Source organism: Tetrao urogallus (genome assembly GCF_951394365.1).
Source record: "Tetrao urogallus genome assembly, chromosome: 17".
NCBI lineage: Eukaryota > Metazoa > Chordata > Aves > Galliformes > Phasianidae > Tetrao > Tetrao urogallus.
The window spans coordinates 5925153-5946432 of NC_136830.1; the positions used below are offsets into that span (position 1 = coordinate 5925153).

General features: G+C 46.1%; 1 protein-coding gene across 1 annotated transcript; it reads right to left on the reverse strand.

The window, feature by feature from the left end:
* Nucleotides 1-198: 198 nt before the first annotated feature.
* PPTC7 (protein phosphatase targeting COQ7) lies at nt 199-14930 on the reverse strand (the record flags this gene model as incomplete). Its single annotated transcript, XM_079543830.1, has 6 exons — nt 199-257; nt 1289-1418; nt 3143-3266; nt 5417-5615; nt 7344-7523; nt 14729-14930. 6 exons carry the CDS (start codon nt 14928-14930, stop codon nt 199-201), a joined length of 894 nt encoding a protein of 297 aa, XP_079399956.1.
* Nucleotides 14931-21280: the final 6350 nt, after the last annotated feature.

A 21280-nucleotide genomic window follows, 5' to 3' on the forward strand; every position in this document is an offset into this window, starting at 1 on the left:
GACCAGTGCACTACGAGAGTGGTTCTTAACAAGGACTTCAGTTGTGTCTCAAGACAGGCAACGAGCTCGCAAACTGGCTGCAGAGATCAGCTGCAAAGGAAGAAAGCCATCCTGCCAGCAGGAAACCACACGTGTGAAGCTGGGAGCTCGGGGATAATGAACACCTCGGCAGCTGGCACTGCAGGCACTGCAGGCACGTCAGTCTGTGTACTCAGCTACGATAGAAAGAAGGACGGTGATGTCATCTGGTTTCCCCCCTGTAATATAAGAATAAAAGCATGATGTCAAACCATGCTGGGTTGTCTTCTTATAGCCTGTGGTGCTGCCCCACGGAAAGCTCCTGGTGAACTAGTTTAAATATTAAAAATCTGAAGCACAGAACGCTTCCTCTACTTCCTTTCCAAAATACAGCTGGGGAGAGCATTCAAAAGATCAAAAAAGCTCTCTCCCCTCTTGAGCAATAGCGAGATGCTGCTAAAAGCTACTAACATTTTCAGCTATCACTTTTCAAGACTCAGTAGGCTGCAGCAATGCACTGCAGTTGCACAGAAATAGCTCACAGGGGTATTTGGTTACACAGAAGGTCACAGGAGGTCTCAGGCCTTGGGAGATCTGCAGATTCATTACTATCAACCTTCATGAAAGGCTTTTAAGGTGCCGCAGGAAATCCTGCCCTCTTGATACAGGGATAATGAGGATCTCTCTAATTATTAATTAAAAAAAATCGTTTGACTGGAGTCTGAACTCTGCCAGGCATTAGTACTTTTCTAGAGCATAGGAAATAGAACCAACAGAGATCAGGGCTGGGGGTTAATGGTACAAAGTTCAGAAAGAAATCCAAACAGCTGGCAGAATCTTGACTAAAATGCATCAAGACTGGAAGACCTTAACAGAAAATCACATCCCACAACTGAACAACAACAATCCACAGCCATGCACAAATCCTAGGAACAGGTCAAGCACAGTTCTCCTGGGAGCCTGGACAACTTATGTCAGGCTGGATTCTTGTGGCAGCAGCATCCATATTAAAGAAAAAAAATAATAAAAGTCAGTGCACAGAGCTCCATGCACTCCAGCTGCTTCCCCCCAGGAGGCTGCTGACTGGCTGGGGCCTGGGATGACCCGCGTCAGGAACCGGGGTCCTTGCCAAACTGACAGCACTGCTGCTCTGTTGCCAAGCACATTTCTTAATTCTCTCTTTTCCTATTGGATTTTTAAGCAGAGCTTTACTTTGCTGAAGATTTCTTAAAGATAGCGAGAGTGGGAGGAAGAGAAAAGAAAATCTTACCTCTCACGTTCAAGCCATTGTCACATGCAAACTGTGCGAAGGGTGACATGTAAGTGGGATCATACGCCAGCTCGTGAGCTTGCTCAGCAATGCTTCTTGCAGTCTGCTGTATGCTCTCATAGTTGGAGTTCTAAATTGATGAGGAAAAAAGTATTCTTGTAAGGAAGCCTCTATCGCTATTTATTAATTAGCAGATCTGATACCTAAGAGTTCGCATTGAAAGAACCATTTTTTTTACCCTCACAAAAGAGACTCAGTTGAAGTAATGACATTTTACACCTTGAATGGAAAGCCTGAAGTCTGAGCCTCTTGCCCAAACCAACAAAAACACACCTGGGAAGAAGGAGCACCTTCAAAGTAAGATGAGAAAAGCTTTAAAGAGTGGAATTTCCATGGGTAACTCATGCTCTTTTCTTATTCATTCTCCCTGTTGCTTTCCTTCAATACTTTTCTTACTCCAGACAACACAACATGACAATTCATCCCTATTATTGAGAACTATTTTTAAATGTCATTTCAGAAAGTCTTCCCTGCAGTTTGGGGACTCAGCAGGCTTCTCCACGATGAACTTTTGGCTGAATTTCCTCAAGGGGAACTTCGGTGCCTTTCCCAACTACACCAATAGATGGAGCTCAACTTACTTTTTCCGGAGAAGTGAATCTCCAGCACCCACCTCTGCTGACCTCTTGTCTGTGCAACAAAAAGGTGGATGTACCACAAAGAGAAGCATGCTGCGGCACCATCCATCAGCGACTCGGGTTGGCAGCCAGCACACCAGAGCCTTCCAGCCCACGACAGCATGCTGACACCTTCAGCACCATCATTACCTTTGCTAACCAGGTTAAAGCCCCTCTGACAGCTTGTGCTGTGGCACGATCCCACATTCCCTTTCACAGCACAGCTGCACACTTTGCTATTTCTGCTCTGATCATAGCACCAACAAGAGAGGAAATGATAGGGGGGGCCTGCAGAGGGGAAGCACAGGAGTCTACCTCGTGTGCAGACAGAGGCCTCCGACCTTTAGTCTGCAAGGACCCATTCTGCCTGGCACCACCTTTCAATTACATACCTGCAGGATAAGAGCAGGCACAATATTTTTAAAACCACACTGTAATTCTACACGTTTGCCTCCTCTGCCTCTCATAACATCAAAATGCTTCCCCCAGGGAAGTTACACATCTTGATACCTCTTAAGCATACTTTCCTTTCTGTAAATAGCCTTAAGCTAAATGCTCTCACGCAAACTAAAATAGTTTAATGTATGTTTACTGTTTAAAGGAGTGTTTGTGGTCACCAACCTGGAGAACTAGCTGAGAGGTGTTTTCTTTTTAATATCAGATCTTCCACACACACACACAGCCCACAGTTCAGAAACTCCAGACTTTCAGAACTACTGTTTTATAAGCCTTCAAAAAACTATCCATTCTTTCTAAGTGCTCAGCTTCCCTTACCCCAAATAACCCTTAAGAGAAAGCTGTATTTCCACTTATTTAATCTACAACTGCAAATGCAAATAGAATACAGGCAGCTAAGAGCAGCGCCTGCTGCTGAACTGCCAGCTCTCCCCAGTCCCCCCGCCATCCCCTTGTGTTACAGCAGCCACCGACTCACTGCTGGCTGCTGCTCAGCACATCTGTGCCAAAGCTGCTGCTTCAGGATTCAGCCTGGCTGCAGACCTGAGAGAGAGCGAGCGCTTTGGGGCCAACGTCCCTGCTCAAACATGGTATTAACTGGCAAATTTAAACGACAGCCCTTGGTTGTGGGCCTTTTATGTGTAAAACAAAGCCATAAAAGAAATGGCAGTAACTGCGAGGGCGGCCAAAGACGCGCACGTTCCGAATCTCTCCCGCTTACCTTCAGCTTTTTTAACTCCTGCAGAATCATGTAGTCAGGCATGTTGTCAAACAATCCGTCTGTCGCCGTCAAAATGATGTCTCCAAGTTGGACATCAAAAGAAGTGCTATCAGCAGCATCAGGGCTGTGGAAATGACACATGTCAAAGAAATGGACTCCAGCTTTCACGAAGGCACCAAGCAACGTCAAACTAGCACAGACAGCTTTTGTAATTCACCACTGTTACGTGTTTTGCTAGAAATAAAAGAAATAATCACTAACTGGAGCTTTTGCACTGGGAAAGCTTGTCAAGAAAGCTACAACAAAAGAGCTGTGATTGCAAACAGGTGATGTTCCAGCTATTACACAAAGGATTTGCATTTACAATTCCCAGATGAACAATTCTGCAAACTAATCTGCTTCACAAGTGTGTCTCCATGGAAACCATTAAGGAGAATGGCAGTTCAGGGCTTCCTTCTCACCCATCTCAAATATGTAACACAACTGCACTTGAAAGGACAATTCATAATGAGAATGGCCAAAGCACTTAAGGATTCTGAATCATTTTCTGTGGCAGTGGAATGGGAAGCATGACTGGAAATCATTACCAGGAGACCACAGCTGGTTGGACTATTTACGTCTGATAACATCATGCAATATCAAGAGCAGAAAACACCTTTTCAGGCCATGAATATTGCTCTAGGATCTGTTTCTCAGATCAAGCATAACAAAAATCTTCCTTGTTAAAGATTCCTCAGAGCTCTTTAGCGGAGAGAAGTGAGGCGCGCCGTGCTGTTTGGCTGTGCGAGAAAGCAGAGTGGCCATCATCCCCAATGCCATCCCACCATCCAGACGGTGTGCGCCTTCAGGAAGGTCAGAGTTGGGACTGCCTGCCCATCCCCACATACAGACCAAATACAAAACAAATTCAGGTGGGACAACCATCCAGACAACACGCATGAGTGCCAATTAATGTCAAGAGCAGCCAGAAAGCTTCAATCGTGATTCAGAACCCAAGTGTAGGAGCTCGTTTTATCTTGCACTTTTCTCACTGTGTGATGACTCAGATTGCTTTAATTCCCTGACTTCCACTGGACCATATTAACTACTCTTATGCTATTTTGGGGGGTCTTTTTATAGAAGACACAGAATTTTAGAAAAAAGATTTTAATAGTTCTGGAATTTCAAACAATCATTTGCTTTTAGTCTAATAAAAAAGCTAGACTATGTAAGGGCTCCAATTTCAGAGCTCTACACTAGCTTCCTCTCTGCAGCCTCACAAAATAAAACCACGTGCAAGAATGAAACTACTGACTAACAGCTCCCAAGCAGTGTTTTCAAAAGCAAAGCAAACAAAAAAAGCAATTCCAGCATCAAAAATTGCAATCTTGATGGCATCAGCCTTGAGACTGACAGCTTTGCATCCAACTCTAAGGTGCCTATTGCATTCTGTGTTTACTGCCATCCCTCTCTGAAGATGCCTTTGTCATTTGTATTTAGAAGAGAGGTATCAGTTTAATGACCATACTGGAGACGAGAGCTGTATTCTAATTTGTGTATTTCACAGATTGTTGCTCCCCCCCCTCCAGTTTTAGTTTACTGGTGAGGCTTCACACAGCACAGGATTTATCAGCCTGACATTCTCGGGGGAAGACACAAGTCTGCCTTTGAAGCAACTCATTTCTGTGAACAGATTGTCCTTTCCTAACACTCTCATTTCCCAGCTTGGTGTTCCGCCAAACGGAGTTTTGCTCGTTTTGGTCAAACACAAGATGCTGCTGGAAACACAGCCGCTTGGAACCACAGGCTACAGTCACATGTCCCCCCTCTATTCTTCAAGCACTGCTAACTCACTGCCAAAATATCTACATTAGCGTACTCCAAGGCAGTCTGAGGGGAGCACAGACAGGAGCTGGGAATGAACGCTGCTGATCAGACGAGTCACTCATGCAGGGCGATGGGCACAGCCACAGCTGCAGTCTTCATTACAGCACCTCTATCAGGCAGTGCTCTCCCGTGGATCAGAATGCGTCCAGCACACATTACAGATGGTAAGAACATGCTATGCTGGATGAGTAATCGTGAAGCCAATGACTTCTGACTGTGCAACAGCTTACAAAGTTTATCAAGTACACAGTGAGAATTGTTTGCAGCAGAGGCAGGTAAAGCCACTGGGCACATTGAAACCCGTGTGCTACGCTACATTATACAGGGAACACTGAAGCAGCAAAACTGTCACCTTTTGGAAGCTGATCACTATACAGATTTAAAACGTGAGATCCTTTCCCATCTTACCTGTCACTTAAGACGACTCCTTCTGCTTCTGGTGGAGCTATCGACAGTTGGAACGGAGTGTTGAAGTAATGCTGCTGCTCATCAGATCGATGTACTACTTCTCCTCCTCTGACTACCAAAAATCCAGAATCTCCCAAGTTGGCTGTATGTAAACGATGACTTGTTCTGTCCAAAACTACTATGCAAGCTGTACTGCTTCCTGAAAGCAAGCAGAATACGGTGACAAGCTCACCTTACAGAAAGCACTTATTCCTTCACTGCCTTTAGTCATTGCCCAGCGGCTGAAGTATTTATCAAAGCTTACAAATCAGGATAAATAAAAGCACTCATTCATGAAAAAATAAAATTAATACACATTAAATAAGGCAAAATGCTACAGATCTTTGCAGCAGAGGTTTCCAAGCAGACCTGTGTGCAGGACAGACCACAGATGAGCTAAGTGTATGACTGTACGGCCTACAAGGAGGCCAACTGGCCCGAGGCATCACGTGTTACAGATGTTTCACTTTCTAGCCCAGGGAGCTGCCCGGAAAACCCCGCACTTCATTTGTTCTCTAGTGAATACACGGGACCTTCTCCACTCTGAGTGAAGGAAGAGTCACAGCAGTATCTTTGGAAAGACTCATGTTTTATATACAACAGCACCCAGCACTGTTCTGCAATACAGGAAGAGCATTTAAGTAAATGCCACAATTTCCTCCCACTCCAGTTTCATTTAAAAATAATTTCCTAGACTCAATCCTGATGAACCAAGTATTGAGAGCTAAAGCGCAGCAGGAAGGAAAAGTTCAAGCCTAATGAAAATTTCCTACCGAAGTCTTGGTTTGAAATGAATTCTACATGCCCATTGCTGTGGTAGCTCTGGTTTAGTTCAGGCAGAGGAGCACTAGTTTCAAATTTTAGCTGTATTAGCACAGTGTAACTAGGAGGCCACCACAGAATGCAGATCTTGTGACTCAGCAGATGCCACTTTTCAGGATCCGAAAGGTCAAGCCAAGCAGGGCTGCCTCTGTCTACAAAGGAGTTGAGGGAGCTTTCACCAGCAGCCCACTCTGTGGATTGCTTACAGCCACACCTGCCTTGCACAGATGAGCGCTATTACGTGTGCAAAATCCCAATGGAATTAACAACTATTGCTATTTTGGTGACACTTAAGGTCACTTCTGAGGTTTGAACCTATTCTTTAGGCATATAATGCAAGAACATCTGTGCTAAGCTCAGCAGACAAGCTAAATATAGCTTACACAGCACTCTCCTGGCATAGAAGTTTAAGGTCAGGTGAGAAGCATGCGTATCACACAGGGTAACACCTTCCTGGTGCCTAAGAGGTCACATGCCCTTCAGAAACACGTTCTGTTGGCAAGGTTGTCAGTAGAGGTCAAATACTGCCTTTCAATCTGTTCACAACTCCCAGAGCAGCTAGATTGCACTATCTAAAATCAAGTTTGACAAAGAATATGCTAAGCATCTGTTTGCATTCAAAAACTTGTCTAACGATTCCTTTCCAAAGAACTGTAAACTACAGGCTATCAGTGGTTGCGTGATATGAGCCACTTTAATCAGCCTGTTAGGTTTAAAGTTCATTGGACATAAAAGGCAACAGGAACAGCAAGTCAAGGAGCGAGCAGATGCATCCAACTATGATCAGAAAGTCTCTACTTGCACAGCTTCAGCAAAAAGCCACAATCAACAGAGAACTATTTACACATAGCAAGTGCATGCTGCAGCATATTCTACTGCAAAACTCAACATTCAAACTCCCTGCAAGAACTGGTGAAGAATCACCTCCACCCACAAAGGCTGCTTACCATCAATATTGACTTATTTTTATATCCATGTACTTAGATACATACGAATATTTGCACGTACTTAAGTACGTGTGTAAATAACACAGGACACAGATCCAATTCACGTTTTTGCCTCTTACCAAGCAAAGGTACTTTGTTCTGCAGCAGCTCACAATAACCTGCAGTGAGAATCCCGACAGGATTACTTGGTACAAACCGTCCTTCTTTTACTAAACGTTCACATGTCCGCATTAAAGTCCCTGAGAACTGAGAAGGGTCGACCCCATAGTCCCTCCAGCCACCGACACCATCTGCTACTCCTAGAGGAAAAAACAAACAGAAAACAAGAGTTAGGTGAACAGGAACGTTATCCAAAACACGTGTTATGTTCAATAGCTGCAGGAAACACAGCATGGCAATTTTTGTGGAAACGGATCTTCAGCTTTAAAGAAGTGTTCAGAAAAGAAATAAGACCACACAAAACAGCCTAACCCCCAAACCAGAGCAAGCCTACACAAAGCCGGGCCCTGTGTCTGCAAGGACAGTTCGTTGCTTACTCCAGACAAGGAAGAGAATGAAAACTGATCATGGTTCAGTTATTTCTGTTGTTACTCGAAACAGAAAATGAGATGAATTCTGCCAAAGCTTCACAAGCTTTGAGCAACTCCAGGCAAGTACTGAAGATGCTATGTGCAAGTGGGGTTGTCAGAGAGACAAACAGTTGAGCCAATCACTACGCTGATGTTGACAGCAACATGATGCTATTGTCAGTGGAAATAAGAGCAAGAAAAACGCTCTGGCTGTCTCATACACGGAAGAAAATCAGTTCTGGCATCTCCTAGACAAATAGTGTGGAAGATGAAGCTCCTGAGCTGGGTCAGAGTAACACAGCAGATATGTCAAAAAAAGATGCCCAGCATTTTAACCCCCTATCCAGGCCCACATCTGCACCTTCTCCTTAAAACAGCAGCTGTGCTCCGTTTCAACTTTTGAGAGCTCTGTAACTCCAGAAAGAGCAGCACTGCTAGCAAAGGCAGGAAAATTTGACTGAGGCGGTAAAAACTAAGTTTGCCTCATCTACAAATGCCCTTCACTCCAGTCACCATCTGAAACTGAGACGGAAGGTTTAGAGCCGACCTTGGCACAAACTCTAATCTGACAAGAGGTTACATCCAGATTCTGAACAGCCCATCAACATTAATCAGATTTCTCCCAAAAATAGTGCACAACCTTTTAGACACCTGCTTTGTCCGCTTGCTTTCTTAGAAGAATGGTGCAGGAAGGCAGATCCCTGCCTTCCCCTCTTCAGAGCAGCTCTGGCACAGAGCTCACATGGAAGCAGCCCAGGCACTCCTCACAACTTCTTTCCTCCTCTCTGCAGGAGAAAACTAATCCTCCCTTTGCAAGTCCCACAGCTTCAGGGTAACGCTGGGTTAAACCCTCGCTTTCTGCTGCCACTCAAACCAGGCTAGTGTAAGAGATCAGCAAGAAAAGGGTTTCTGCTCTGATCTGGAACTTGAAATAGAAGCCGAGCACCAGTCTGGATGATAATGCTTTGCTTTGCATTAAGCGACCCGAAGAGCAGCTCTTTTTCCCTTTAAGATGACTGCAGTCCAGCCATAATTTTGCCAGCTGATCATAGCAAGCATTGCTTCAGTGAAAAGGTTGACACAACGAAAAGGGCAGTGTTTGACAGATACTGTCCAGATACTGCTCCTGGTTCCTAAGGTTGTTACAAAACAAGCTTGTGAGAAGTTATGGAGTACCCCTGAATGCTCAGTAAACTATTTTCGTGTTAGCCTTCTTTGGAAATACTTCAACAGAAACAGCACAGCATTAGCATACGGGGCAAGAAAGCAAGCCACTGCAGAAAGTACCCAATGAGGTTAATTATCAAAACCAACTCCGAAGTAAAAATAAGAGCACGCCACCTGATTTTCTTTGCTCACTTCTTACTCCAGGCAAGAAATCTGAACCCACAACCGTGGCGGCACACCTTGCTCTGCTTTGTATTCCTGCCTGCTTTCTGTAAGCTATGAACAGCCACAAGGACGCTGCCAGTGCCTCCCATGCCCACAAGGTGCCCCGACCTGCAGGAGGTCCAACACACAGCCAGGCATTCCTTCTCCATCTCTGGCACAGCAGCAGACCGGAGCAGCACGCTCACAAGCATGCCCTGCAGAATGCTTCAAGCCCCAGCGCCTCCGCATGGCTCAGCAGCTCGCTGCTGTCATTGCCTCGCCCAACACAGACAATGGGGGGTTTCTACAAAGTTGTTTTTTTCCTTTTCTTTAAAAAGCATTTCTAAACCAGTCCATTTAATCTAAGCTAGGTGACCTTGTTAGCTCCCAAGGCATGCTGCCCGAGCAGCCAAACACTTCCTCCTGCTCAGGCATGCAGTCAGCAGGCCCTGCTGCCATCGAGATCAGCGCAGCACACAGGCAGAGCACACAGGGAGCCCTGCAGCACACCTCAGATACCCACTTTCCTTGCTTTTGCCTTACATCACTGCAATCCCAGTTCTCGCTGTCTTCAGCCATCATGTCCTGCTTTCTGTATGGTTTCGAAATGAAAGCCAGTATCTTCAAATTCTCAATATAAACTCAATGTTTTAATAGGAAAGGAATATATATATATTTTTTTATTTCCTACTGAAAAAGATGTAAATGTGAACAAAGTTGGAAAAAACTTTGTGAGAATGACACAGCTAAGAAGAATGGGCACATGGAGGCACGAGGCAAACACGGGCGTGCCTGCAGGAACTGATCTTGCATGCAAACACTGCAAACCTCGTAAGATGTTCCACTCATCAAACTGAACTTTAAGATTCTGGAGAACATTACCCAAATTAGCCATGATTCACTAATAAAAGAACATCGAGAGGATATATTTATGGGCCTGGACTTATTTTGCATCTGACACAGAGGACAGACTAAAATGGCAACAAAGCACAATCTGCTGTGCTGCATGAGTGTGAAATGCAGCACCTGATATTCGTCACTACCTCAGAATTGAGATAAACCGATAAGATTCCTGGTTTATCAGTGATGAGATAAGCTCCACGGTCCTGCAGCTCCTCCAGCAGTGTGACTGGCAGCAGGCAGGGGAGGGGATGCTACAGCCAAGTGGCACCCGTTCCCCAGCACCCCCTCCTTCAGGCTCCCTTTGGAACACACTGTGTACAATAACCCTGGTCAGACACCTTCCCCAGAGGCAGGTGGGGCTCAACTGGTAACTAGTTACAAAAGGAAAGGTTACTTATTCACACTGTGCGTTTTAAACCTTATACCTGTCCTCAACTTGCATTAACTTCAAAGGTTCTAGAAGAATAAATGGCTCAATGACAAGGAGGAACAAAAAGCAAGAGGCTGAAGGAGAAACAAGGAACTGAAAACACTGAATTGTGCACCTACTTCCAGGAAAAAGAAGCAGTTCCTTTTATTATTCCCACCTCCCATAACAACACACCACTGCTCAGGAAACAAGTTTTTTTCCAGGTATCTCTCCTACCCAACTGCTCAGTGATTTTGGAAGCTGTAGCAGGGCAACAACACTTCCTGCAACATAGGTATGCAGAGTGCCTCACCTAGCACACTGTGTGCTTTGCTTATTTCCTTCTGTACCTTCTGACAGAACCTGCTTTTGCCCTGTGCAGTTTTCTTCCAGAAACTGTGGTAAGGAAGCATCATCAGATTTTAGCTTCACCCTCAGAAAGAAAGCCACTAATTTCAAAGAGATTACATTCAGTGCTACTTAGCAGCTCTGCTGACATTTGGATTAGCTGTACAGACAAGTATGTCAGTGAATGTGATTCTAATGGAGATGTTTCTCAACAACCTGTAGTTCCTCTGCAAATGGAAATACTTGTTCTCATGTTAAAAAAGCCTCATTTGGACTACTGTACAAAAACAGTCTGTGACATTTTTCAAGACGCTGATTATTCCCTCTAGAATACTTCCATTTCTCCCAAGAGAAGGGGTAGAGCTGTGCACTGAGCTCAGCAGACCACTCGCCTCCTTTAGCGTCGGTAAGTTTTAGCAGCAATCTCTTCAATAGGTACGATACCAAATAAACAACTTAACATAGTCTTACAGGACCTTCAGGCATCTGAGCAAGAATTCCTCCTCTGTAGCTGCCAGAACATCTCTGACATTTCACCTACAAATCCTTCTATATTTTGCAGTTCACTTTTCTTGATGACAGCAAAACCAACAATCTTCCGAGGGCCTCACCGCTCTCTGGGGAGCTGCATACCTCCTATGCAGGCAGATGACAAACTTAACTCTCACACACAGCACCATTCCTCTTACCGTAGAGTAGCTGCACTACAGCTCCAAAGAAAATCGCCAAGATTTGCAGCAGATAGAACAGCTGCCAAATTTAACTTTGCAGTGGACAAACAGCGCCCTGTTGCCAACCACTTGTTTCCTACCACTGCCACCAGTTGTTTCCTACCCCTTCTGCTACCACAGCTTCCATGGTTTGGAAGGCTAGTCAAGTCACACTGGCTACACCCAAACTTCCACCCAGCAGACAGTGTAGAAGTGATGCTGTCACGGGATGCACTCTGCTTGCTGCAATGTTTCAATCATGAGTCACACAACAGTTCGGAAAATCCATTAAAAAAACTGCAAAGAGAACAGGAGCCTGATAAGGCAGGAGTAAGCAAGAAAAGGCAGATCCAAACAACAGAGAAAGAGACCACCAGCTTCAATCTCAGCACCTACAGACTGGTGAACTCATTTGCTTTGTTAAGGCTAGTGCTTTTGTTTTTTACCTGTATACTAACTAGAAGGGAACAAAGGTATTAGTTCCTAAAACTCTGTTTTCCAGCTTGGAAAAACACTTATCTTAAAGTTACAAAAAGTTTAAGACATGAGCAGGAAGACACGTATGTTCAAGAAGACACCTTCCGATATTTCTCATCACTGCATTCTGTAATTTTCTGAGGGTCTGAACAACAGTGGCACCAACAGCAAACATACACAACAGCACAAGCAGCAGCAGAAAGCACACGCAGGCCTGAAATGTGGAGCTCCAGAAATGAATATTAGTAGGAATGTTATTTCCTTTCCTCATTGCGATCCCAAAGGATGTCATGGATTTGAGATTCTTGCTCCTCCTTCTGCTCACAATGGGAAGAAAACATGCAAATGTAAGAGGTATATAGCAGCCAGAAGTCAAAATAAGAGCTAAAGAGCCAAAGCTTTCAGTACACCAGTAAGGGACCCCACCAAGCCTTGATGACTGCGGGACAGCTGGAAATAACGCACATCTCCATAAGTGTCCTCATTTTCTTACAGGGAAAGGCTGAAGGACAGGCTAGCAGACACGCTGTCAACTTCTAGACTGCATAACACAAAAGAAGTGCTTGGCATTGTTGTATCTGCTGTAAACACTCTGCCTCATTAGCCCTGGCCAACTTTTGTTTGACCTAAGAAAATGAAACCCCAAGCACTCATGCCAAGTGGCTGGGAGTAGCTCCTTCACTGCAACACCACGCCCGTATCCATCCCACACAGGCATGCTTTCCATACAGAGATTCTGGAAAAGACTGGCACGGAAGAGTTTTAAATTCCTATCTGCTATAGCTTTGGTAGTGATGACAACTAGGGCAGGCTAACTTGAAACTCACTGTTCTCTAGAAGTGTTATATTGTGTTCAGCACTCACTTTCACTGAAACCACCTGAGCCTCTTCATTAAACTAATGCTGAAAAACGAAGCTTTTAAAGCCACAGTTCAGCCCAGGCCAGATTTCTGAGGCGCAAAGTTAGGCAGGTATTGAGTTGGCACAAAATTTATGAGGCTTGTTAAAAAAGAAAAAGAAAGATAAACAGCCTCAGATTTGCGATGAGAGCAAGAGGAATTGAGGGCAGGAAAAGACTGGTGCTGAAACTTCTTTTGCAGCAGTGTTGAACAGCTGGTGAGAAAGGGAGAGCAAAGAGATGAATAATAGCAGAAATGAGGAGAAAACTACTGTGCTCTGGAGCTTAAGAACTACTGATGAAGAAAAAGCACTGAGATTGCATTAGAAGCTATACTGTGTTAATGTCTGCAGAATGTTTGCAGCAGTTTTGCTTTACTGATACATATTAATATCAGAAAGAGCAATGAAGAACATAAAAACAGCTTTACAGGGAAAAAAAAAAACAAAAAGCAGCTTTCCTATTTGAAGCGTCTTCTTCCTGCTAAGGACTTCAGACATCCTTGTTTGAAGCTGTCTTTGCTGTTTGATCCTTAAGTGGAGTTATAACTGTTTGTTATCAAGTTGCCATGAAAATTAATGCAAAGACAAACTTAGAAATGCAACTCTCTGTTAATTCCAGCTGGAAGGCAAGACAAGCTGGAAATCCTCATATGGTAATGACCAAATACGGCCAAAAAACCCTAAACATCATCAGATGAGTCCAAATCTACACCATGTAAAGAATCCACTTACACAAGAAGCATATTCTGCATTTCTCTTCAGGGCAAATACAGATTACTTATTTATCAGTGCTGGCCTAGTAAGAACCTAAAGGCAGCCAGCCGTAGTCACATGTTGGAGTGTGGTTGTCCAACAGCTGATCTAAATGGAAAAAGTTTCCTTGGAACAGGCGCAAGAGAAAAGATGCAAAATGTCTAAATACACAGACAGGTTTTCCACATCTCCTTGAAAGCTGTAGCATCACCACTACAGCACGGGCTCCCTTTTAGAATAACCAGCAATACTGTTGCCTAGCACCTCGTTACAGCTTCCTGAAAAAATGTTTTAGCTATATTAACAAGCAAGTAAGCTACAGTGACAGAGCTGAATTCCAGGCACTGTCGTATCATAAGACACTGCAGCAAGTTCTCAGCATCTTTAATTTAAAATGACAGGGAGAAAAACAAAGGTTTTTTTTTTTGTTAATTTACTTTAATGTTAAAGTTGTGGTAAATTTACTTCCATTGCTGCAAAGCAACTTTTGCAAAGTGTCAGCCAAATTCAACCTTGACTGCACGGGAGAAAGGTCAAGCACTGTCCAAAGCAACACTTCTCATAAACTGAAGATTCTTATTGACTGCCTCTGTTTTCCCATTACTTTTAAAATCTGAGCTGGGAAGATCCATTTTGCAGACGAGCACAAAGCAGAGCAAGCAATCAGGACACAGCACCCGCCGAAACTGAAGTTTGACATTTGAAACCAGCCTCAATGTCACTTTGCCTTTCACTTGACAAGGACAAAGCATGCACTAAAATAAGGAAGCGTGCAACTCAGCGATCTTTTACACGGAAACGTATCGCAGCCACCAGGTGCTCCGCCAGGTTTTAGAGGCACAAAGGGAGGAAAACACCCACAAAGGTGTTTCCCCGCTCCCACAGCCACCAGGCCTCAGGGGCAGCTCCGTGTGAAGCACAGGGCCTCCTGGCCGCCGGCCTCGGCGCCACCCCATCCCAGCACTGCGCCCGGAGGGACGGCGGCCCCGCCGCACCCTCGGTAAGGGCGCAGAGCCGGGGTCCGTCCCTATGCCACCGAGGTCACCCGCACCGCCGTCACTTACCGAGCACATCCGCCGTGCGGTGCCGGGCCACGAAGCAGGCGTCATCCCCGTAGCACATGCCTTTCTTGAGGATCCCCTTGCGGAAATCTTTACCGAAGCCGCAGCTGGCCGTCACTAAGCTGTAGTCACGGCTGTCGGTCTGCGAGAGGCCGCCCAGCACCGCCCGGGCCACCAGCCTGCCATAGGACAGCACCGAGAACATGGCGTGGGGCGCCCAGCAGCCCAAGGCCAGGAACGCGGGGAGCCACCGGCGCAGCCGCCTCCTGCAGCGAGCCAGCCTTCCTGCTGCCCGCCGCCTCCGGGCCTCAGCGCCGCGACAGCTCCGGACCTCCGGCCGAGCCCCGCGGAGCAGCAGCGCCCGGCCAACCTCAGCAGCCCGCCTCGCAGCCCCTCGAACGGCTCGGTCCCTCCACACCTCGGCCCGGCAGTCCCTCCTCGGCCCGGCCCCTCGCCCTCCCCCCGCCCACCTCGCCCCTCTCGGCCGGCTCCCGCCCTCACACCCCGAGCGCCGGCTCCTCGCGGCCGGCACCGCCGCCCTCCGCCGCCACCCCCGCGCAGGGGGAGGGGGGGCTCCGCCTACTCCCGAGCCGCCCCGCGGAGGCCCTCCGAGCTCTCTCCGTAGAGCTGAGGAGACCCCGGTCAGAGCCGCCGCTCCTCGCCGCGCCGCCCCCGCTCCCCACCGGCCGCGGCCGCCATCTTCCCCCCGCGCGTGCACAGCCGAGGGCCTGGCGCTCGGCAGCCAGCGAGCGGTGAGGAGAGGTCAGCCCCGCCCCGGGGCAGCGCGCGTGCGCGGCGGGTGGGCCGAGCGCAGCCTCCCATTGGCTGCCCGCCGCGCCTCATTTGCATGCTACAGGACAATAACAGCGCGCCGCTCCCGGCATCCCCCGCGGCGCTGGGGCGGCCCCGGTTCCCCGCCGGGTCCCGCGCTGGCCGTAGCGCTGCGGTGGTCGCGGCTACGAGGCGAGCGCTGGGCTGCGGCCCCTCGCCGCCTCCTCCAGCTCTACCTGTTATTATTGCAATTATGTTTTCAACACCGGGGCTGCGCCTAACCCAGCTATGTGCCCTCCACGCCCATATCGGGCCGCGTGTCTGGCGTGCTCGAAATAACTCCTAGGGACTCGGTGGCCATTTGCGCTTTTCTGGTGATTAAGGACGGTTATGTGAGTCATGCGGCACTGAAAAGTATTTTTAAAGGACGACTCCTCATGTTTCCCTGGCAGCGTGCGGTTTTGTGTAATGCGAACTCACTGCGTCTGATGGCTGTGATTTCTGGGAAAATAGGTGAAAGTAGAGAGGATTCACCCGTTATGTAGGGCAAACAGATGCCAGAGCACTAAAGATAAGGCTGCAGAGTGCTGAGATAAGGCTGCGGGGTGCGATCGTCACAGAGCAGACACTTAGCATTGCACGTGGGACAAAGGCATGGCTGTGCGGGTGGCACGGCTTCAGGGCATGGAGACCCCGAAGGACTGATCCTTCCCTGCTGCCAGCCCTGGGTGCGCAGAAAGGTTTGGTGCTGCTTGGAGCTCTTGGCTGGCAGCCCTGAACGTGCGCTGAGTGCTGCGTTAACGAGGCTGCTGCGCTGCGTGCCCAGAGATACATAAAGAGCAAAACAAAAGGCAGACATAAAGCAGAGAGAGGTGTGAAAGCTGAACCCTAAGCTGGTGAAAGGAAAAGCTGTGCGGTGTACAGCAGGGATCCAGCCCGCCGGGAGCATTGCTGAAGAACTGTCATTAACAGCATTAAGGCACAGTGAGCATTTGGCTGCTGTGCACCTTGACGGAGGGACAATGTTCGTCCCCTTTGAAGTGCTAAAGTGTGCAATGTGTGAAACGCTTCAGCCTGAAGCTGAAATGGTATCCAAACTTCATTAAAAATAATCTGCCCATTTGTAATTCTGTATGAGGAGAAAGAAAGTGCAGAGACCACAAAGACCAACTTAAGCCCAGCCTTTCTGAACTAGGAAACTGCTGCACAGCCCATTTTGCCAACATGCTGCTAATAAAGGAGTGCTGCTGCCATGGCCATCAGAGTTGCTGCCTCACCTCCTCTCATACCTAGAGCAGGAAAGGGAAGTGCATATTTTCAGAGTTTCCCCAACAGTCATTCTTTCCCTTAACTCATTCTTTCTTCCTTCTTGTCCCTTCTATGCTAAGACCAATCCAGCCTAATTCCTGCTTTAAGGCACCAGATTTCAATCCTGCCTAAAGTGCTGTGTGCCCTGAGACAGCTCTCACCATCACAAGGTGTTCTGTCCTACACTGGCTGGATGCACACCGCTTCTCCATCTGTAATCCCCCACCTCACTTCCAGCTGAGCACGAGTTCTCCATGCCCCATTGCAGTGAATTCCCTGAAGCAAGATGGGACACGCTCTGTAGGGCTTTATCAATAGGCCATGCCTCACAGATTGAGAAACTCAGCATGAGAGCAGGGCTGTCAAATACACTCGGCAGAGCATGACTCTGTGTTCCTGCAAGGCCATGCCGTGAGCAATTCATAATCCCTCCATCCCTGGTCATCCACTCAGGCTGGTCCAGACGGCCAAGGAAGACAACATCGTTTACGTAATAATAATTAACCTTTGCTGAACTCTTTCACTCCTTGTGATGACAGTTCCCCCAGGTAAAAGATTGCTACTGGCTTTCATTCAAAAGATCGCTTGGCTCTTGGGAGAAAAAAGCACCACCAAGCCCCCATTTTAAATGAAATACAAGAGGATTGGTTCTTCCTAGTATTCACTATCAGCACTGATAGATCTCTGTACGTACATTGCTGTCTCACTCAGTACTATTATCGTACCCTCAGGGCCAAGATCCTGCCAAGTGGTATTTGTTTAAAATTCTCAAATGCACAAATTTGGCACAAAAACTGGAGCAAAGGGCATTCCCCTGGTTACAGCAGCTGGGTGGAATCTTCCCACCTCAAAGTCCAAGATCCATTTACATCAGTTCGTTTAAGCTGCAAAACGAAATGAACTCTTCCTGCTAGGCTTGCTCGGACAGACTAATGAGATGGGGAGCACAAGGCAGAAATGCTGTACAATGTAATCGACTGTTGAAGGCACAAGCAGTTTTTCAGCCTGTGTTAAGACTGATTCACTTGTAGCTGACGTCAGTACTCCCTCCCTACTACTTCGCCTCGGAATTGGAGTATGATAAATATTACCTGTAATGCCATCTGCTGTACAGAGGCAGCACAGGGCTCCAAGGCTTCCCACGATTTATTTAACAGTTAATGTTGTGCTAGAGCAGAATGCACTTCAGGCTTATTTAACTTTGTTTCGACTTTAATTAAAAATGCCTGTCCACCTGTATTTCTAAAGTCATCTGTCACAGAGCAAAAACCATGTTTGCCTTGCAAAGAAGTTAGGACAGCTTAGTTAATATCAAACAGGAAACTGCTGCGAAAATGACAGTGTTACCAGAAGTGCCCACATGGAAGATGCAGGGTCAGGAGATCGCTCTCAGGGTGAGCAACTAGAACCTCCACATGGGACCTCTGTGATACCTGGGGAGAGCTGACTTATTTCATGCATCAATTTCTCCATTGGTTCCTTTGGAACTTCACCTCAGTTATCCAGCTTCTCTGTCAAATACAAGCTACTGCAGATTAATGGTGACTGTTACTTTTGCCGGTGTTTTGAATGGATCAAACTGGAAATATGTGTTTGGAATATGCATATTTAAGTGCATACATACTTAAACTAAGGCACATGCAAAATTGTTTCCTCGCAGGATTTTTTCCTAATTTTAAAGTACCAGGAATGATACCACTTCCTATAGGAGCTCTTTCACAACAGTGGGTCTGATGAGTACTTTTTGTTACAGAAAGCTTCCTCACACTGAAATCTGTTCCAAGTCTGTTAAAGCTTTGTGTATGGCGTGTTCAAAGAGAGCTGCGCAGGCTCAGCCAACAAACAGCTTGAACACCTCACCCACTAATTTATGAGGACCGTGTTTATTAAACTAATCCTACTCTGAGTTAGCTTAAACTTCCAAAAATAAAATTGAACTGTTTAATCAAAAGGATACGTGTCCATAAGCAGAATTTCTGACACCTTCACACTGAAGAGAAACATGCTGACTTTGCCCGTTTGTTCACCTAGATTTGAATATTGTTAAGTACATTCAGGATGGGTATTGATTGGTACATGACTCTACTGTCTTTTGTTCTGAGAACAACAATAGTTTTGTATGTGTAGCAGTAATTAAACTATTTGAAACAATTTTAGAAGGAAAGGGCTATGGTGTAAGTTATATGAGTGAAAATGAATTTTACTGAATTAGTAAAATATGCTTACATGAGAGAAACTGAAATTTAGGTAATGTTGTTTGCTTTGTTTTAGCATCTCATAAAAGACACGTGTGTTAATTCCGTTTGTGTTTATGATCAGTCACTTGATGGACTTAATCCTGCAATGTTTGGATTGCAAATGGCACACTATGATGTTCAAACACATCAGAACCTTGTTGCTTAAAGAAAAATAGTAATACAGTAAATCCCTTAACATGTTTTTTAATAGAGAGCAATCTACTGCATTTTAAACTGCTTGAATTTTCATTTCATAGGAATTCCCACGTGGGTATCACAGTGCCCTTTTAAATTATTAATTAATTCATGTTGATGGATAAATTAAAATATCTCTGATGGAGGACATGCATTATTTATTAATGTCCTGATCTTGTCCTACATGCTGTGGGGTGCTGCTTTTTGGAACCTGCTTCAGAAGTCTAACACAATGATGGGATTTTGGTTTGGTTTATTTTTGTGGTGGTAGGATTTTTCAAATGAGCTCTCTTATACTTGGCTTTTGCTTTGACTTTTTCTACATCAGATTTTTTTTTCTCCCAGCTTCTTTCAACAATGACTTTACTTATTGCATTCTGTTTGTGCAAGTATTTCTGGAAGGAATTCATGATTTTATTGAACTATCACATCCCAGTGGTAAGGAATTCATTAATTAATCACTTAAGCATTAATAAAATGGAAAGTCAAGTAACACAACACCTATGTTCATCCTATATCCCATTCTTTCACAGCCAGTCTTGGGGATGGGGTTAGGTGAACTATTGGTCTGAGAAAAGTCCTAGGTTATTTCTGAGGAAAAACATCATGAGAAAAATAGATTAATTGCTCTGTATGTTCCTACTGAACAGCCTCCCAGTTTCAGTGGTAGATGTGGTAAGAAATAAAACCTCTTTACTCATCCAGCTCCTTCCCACATGTACTCAGAGTTCAATCTGTTCTTGAGATGAGCCCAGAGATTTCAGCAAGGCTTGCACTTCCTATCCACGACTCTGGTCCATCGTGTATAATCAGCTTCACAAAGTTATTCTGTATGCAAAAGTAACATATTAAATTTTATTTTCCCTTGTACATTATCAACAGCTCTTTTTACTCATTTTAAATCCATAAGAGAAGTGTAAACTAGTGGGGGGTGATTCACTATTAATTATCTGATGATAACATTGTTGAACAAGTGATGATAAACAGTAGAGCACCAATTTCCCTCTAAAACAACAAACTAAATTCCAAGTTCAAGAGGTAGGAGAAACACCTTTATGCTTGTTACCTGACCCTGTGTGGTAGGTGGGAGCAGATCACTCAAGGAATTTCAAGGGGTTGTAAGCCCCTAAATCACACTCACCCAAAGAGATGACTGCTCTTTAACACCTAACAGTGAAGAAGAGAGAGCAGGCATGTGGTCAGACTCTCCCTGCAGGCAGGACAAGCACGACGGTAGTTAGAATTAAAGCTTCAAAATCTATTTTACTTTCTCTCAAGCAAGAGGATGTGGAAACTTCACTCAACCATGAGGAAGGAAAAGAGCTTCACCTGCCTTTCAGCAGGCAGGAAAACAAGCCTCCTTTCCTTAGGGGTTACCTAAAGCCACCTGAGTCTCAAAGCTACAGCTCTTTTAACTCCCTCAGCTGAATTCCACGCTCTGTGCCTCCTGCTTTGTGAGGCAGGGCTCGAGAGGCCGCAGCGTTCAGAGCAGCACAGCCAGCCCTGCCCTGCACCTCGCAAGGAGGCTGCCAGGCCAAGTGAGAAAGGCTGTGGGGTGGAAGCAAAGCCCGGAGCTTGGCATTTCTGAGGAAACACCAAGGAACTACAGGCGTCTGTGTAAGTCAAGCACAGATTTCCCAACTATCAGATCGGTTCAAAATCACCCTCCTACACCACAAGATTAATTACCACAGAACGTTCAGAGCTAGAAGGGACATACCAGGACCACTTGCAGAGTACTGACAAGGCGAAGGAGCTGAGGAGAAGAAACTGATAAACTTTAAAAGCTAACGAAATGCGTATTATTAGAAATAAAGCTGCAAAGACCCGCTAAACTCGGGATTTTATACTCCAAGGGGGGCCGCTCCTACACAACCCCTCATAACACCCCGCGCCGCTTCCCGTGATGCCCAGCGGCCGCAGGGGGGCGCTGTTTCCCATCACACTCTGCGCTCCCTGGCAACCGCGCCGTTGCTAGGGGAGGCCTTGGCCGTTGCTAGGGGAGGCCTAGGCTGTTGTTGGGGGCGGCCTAGCAGCGGCCGCC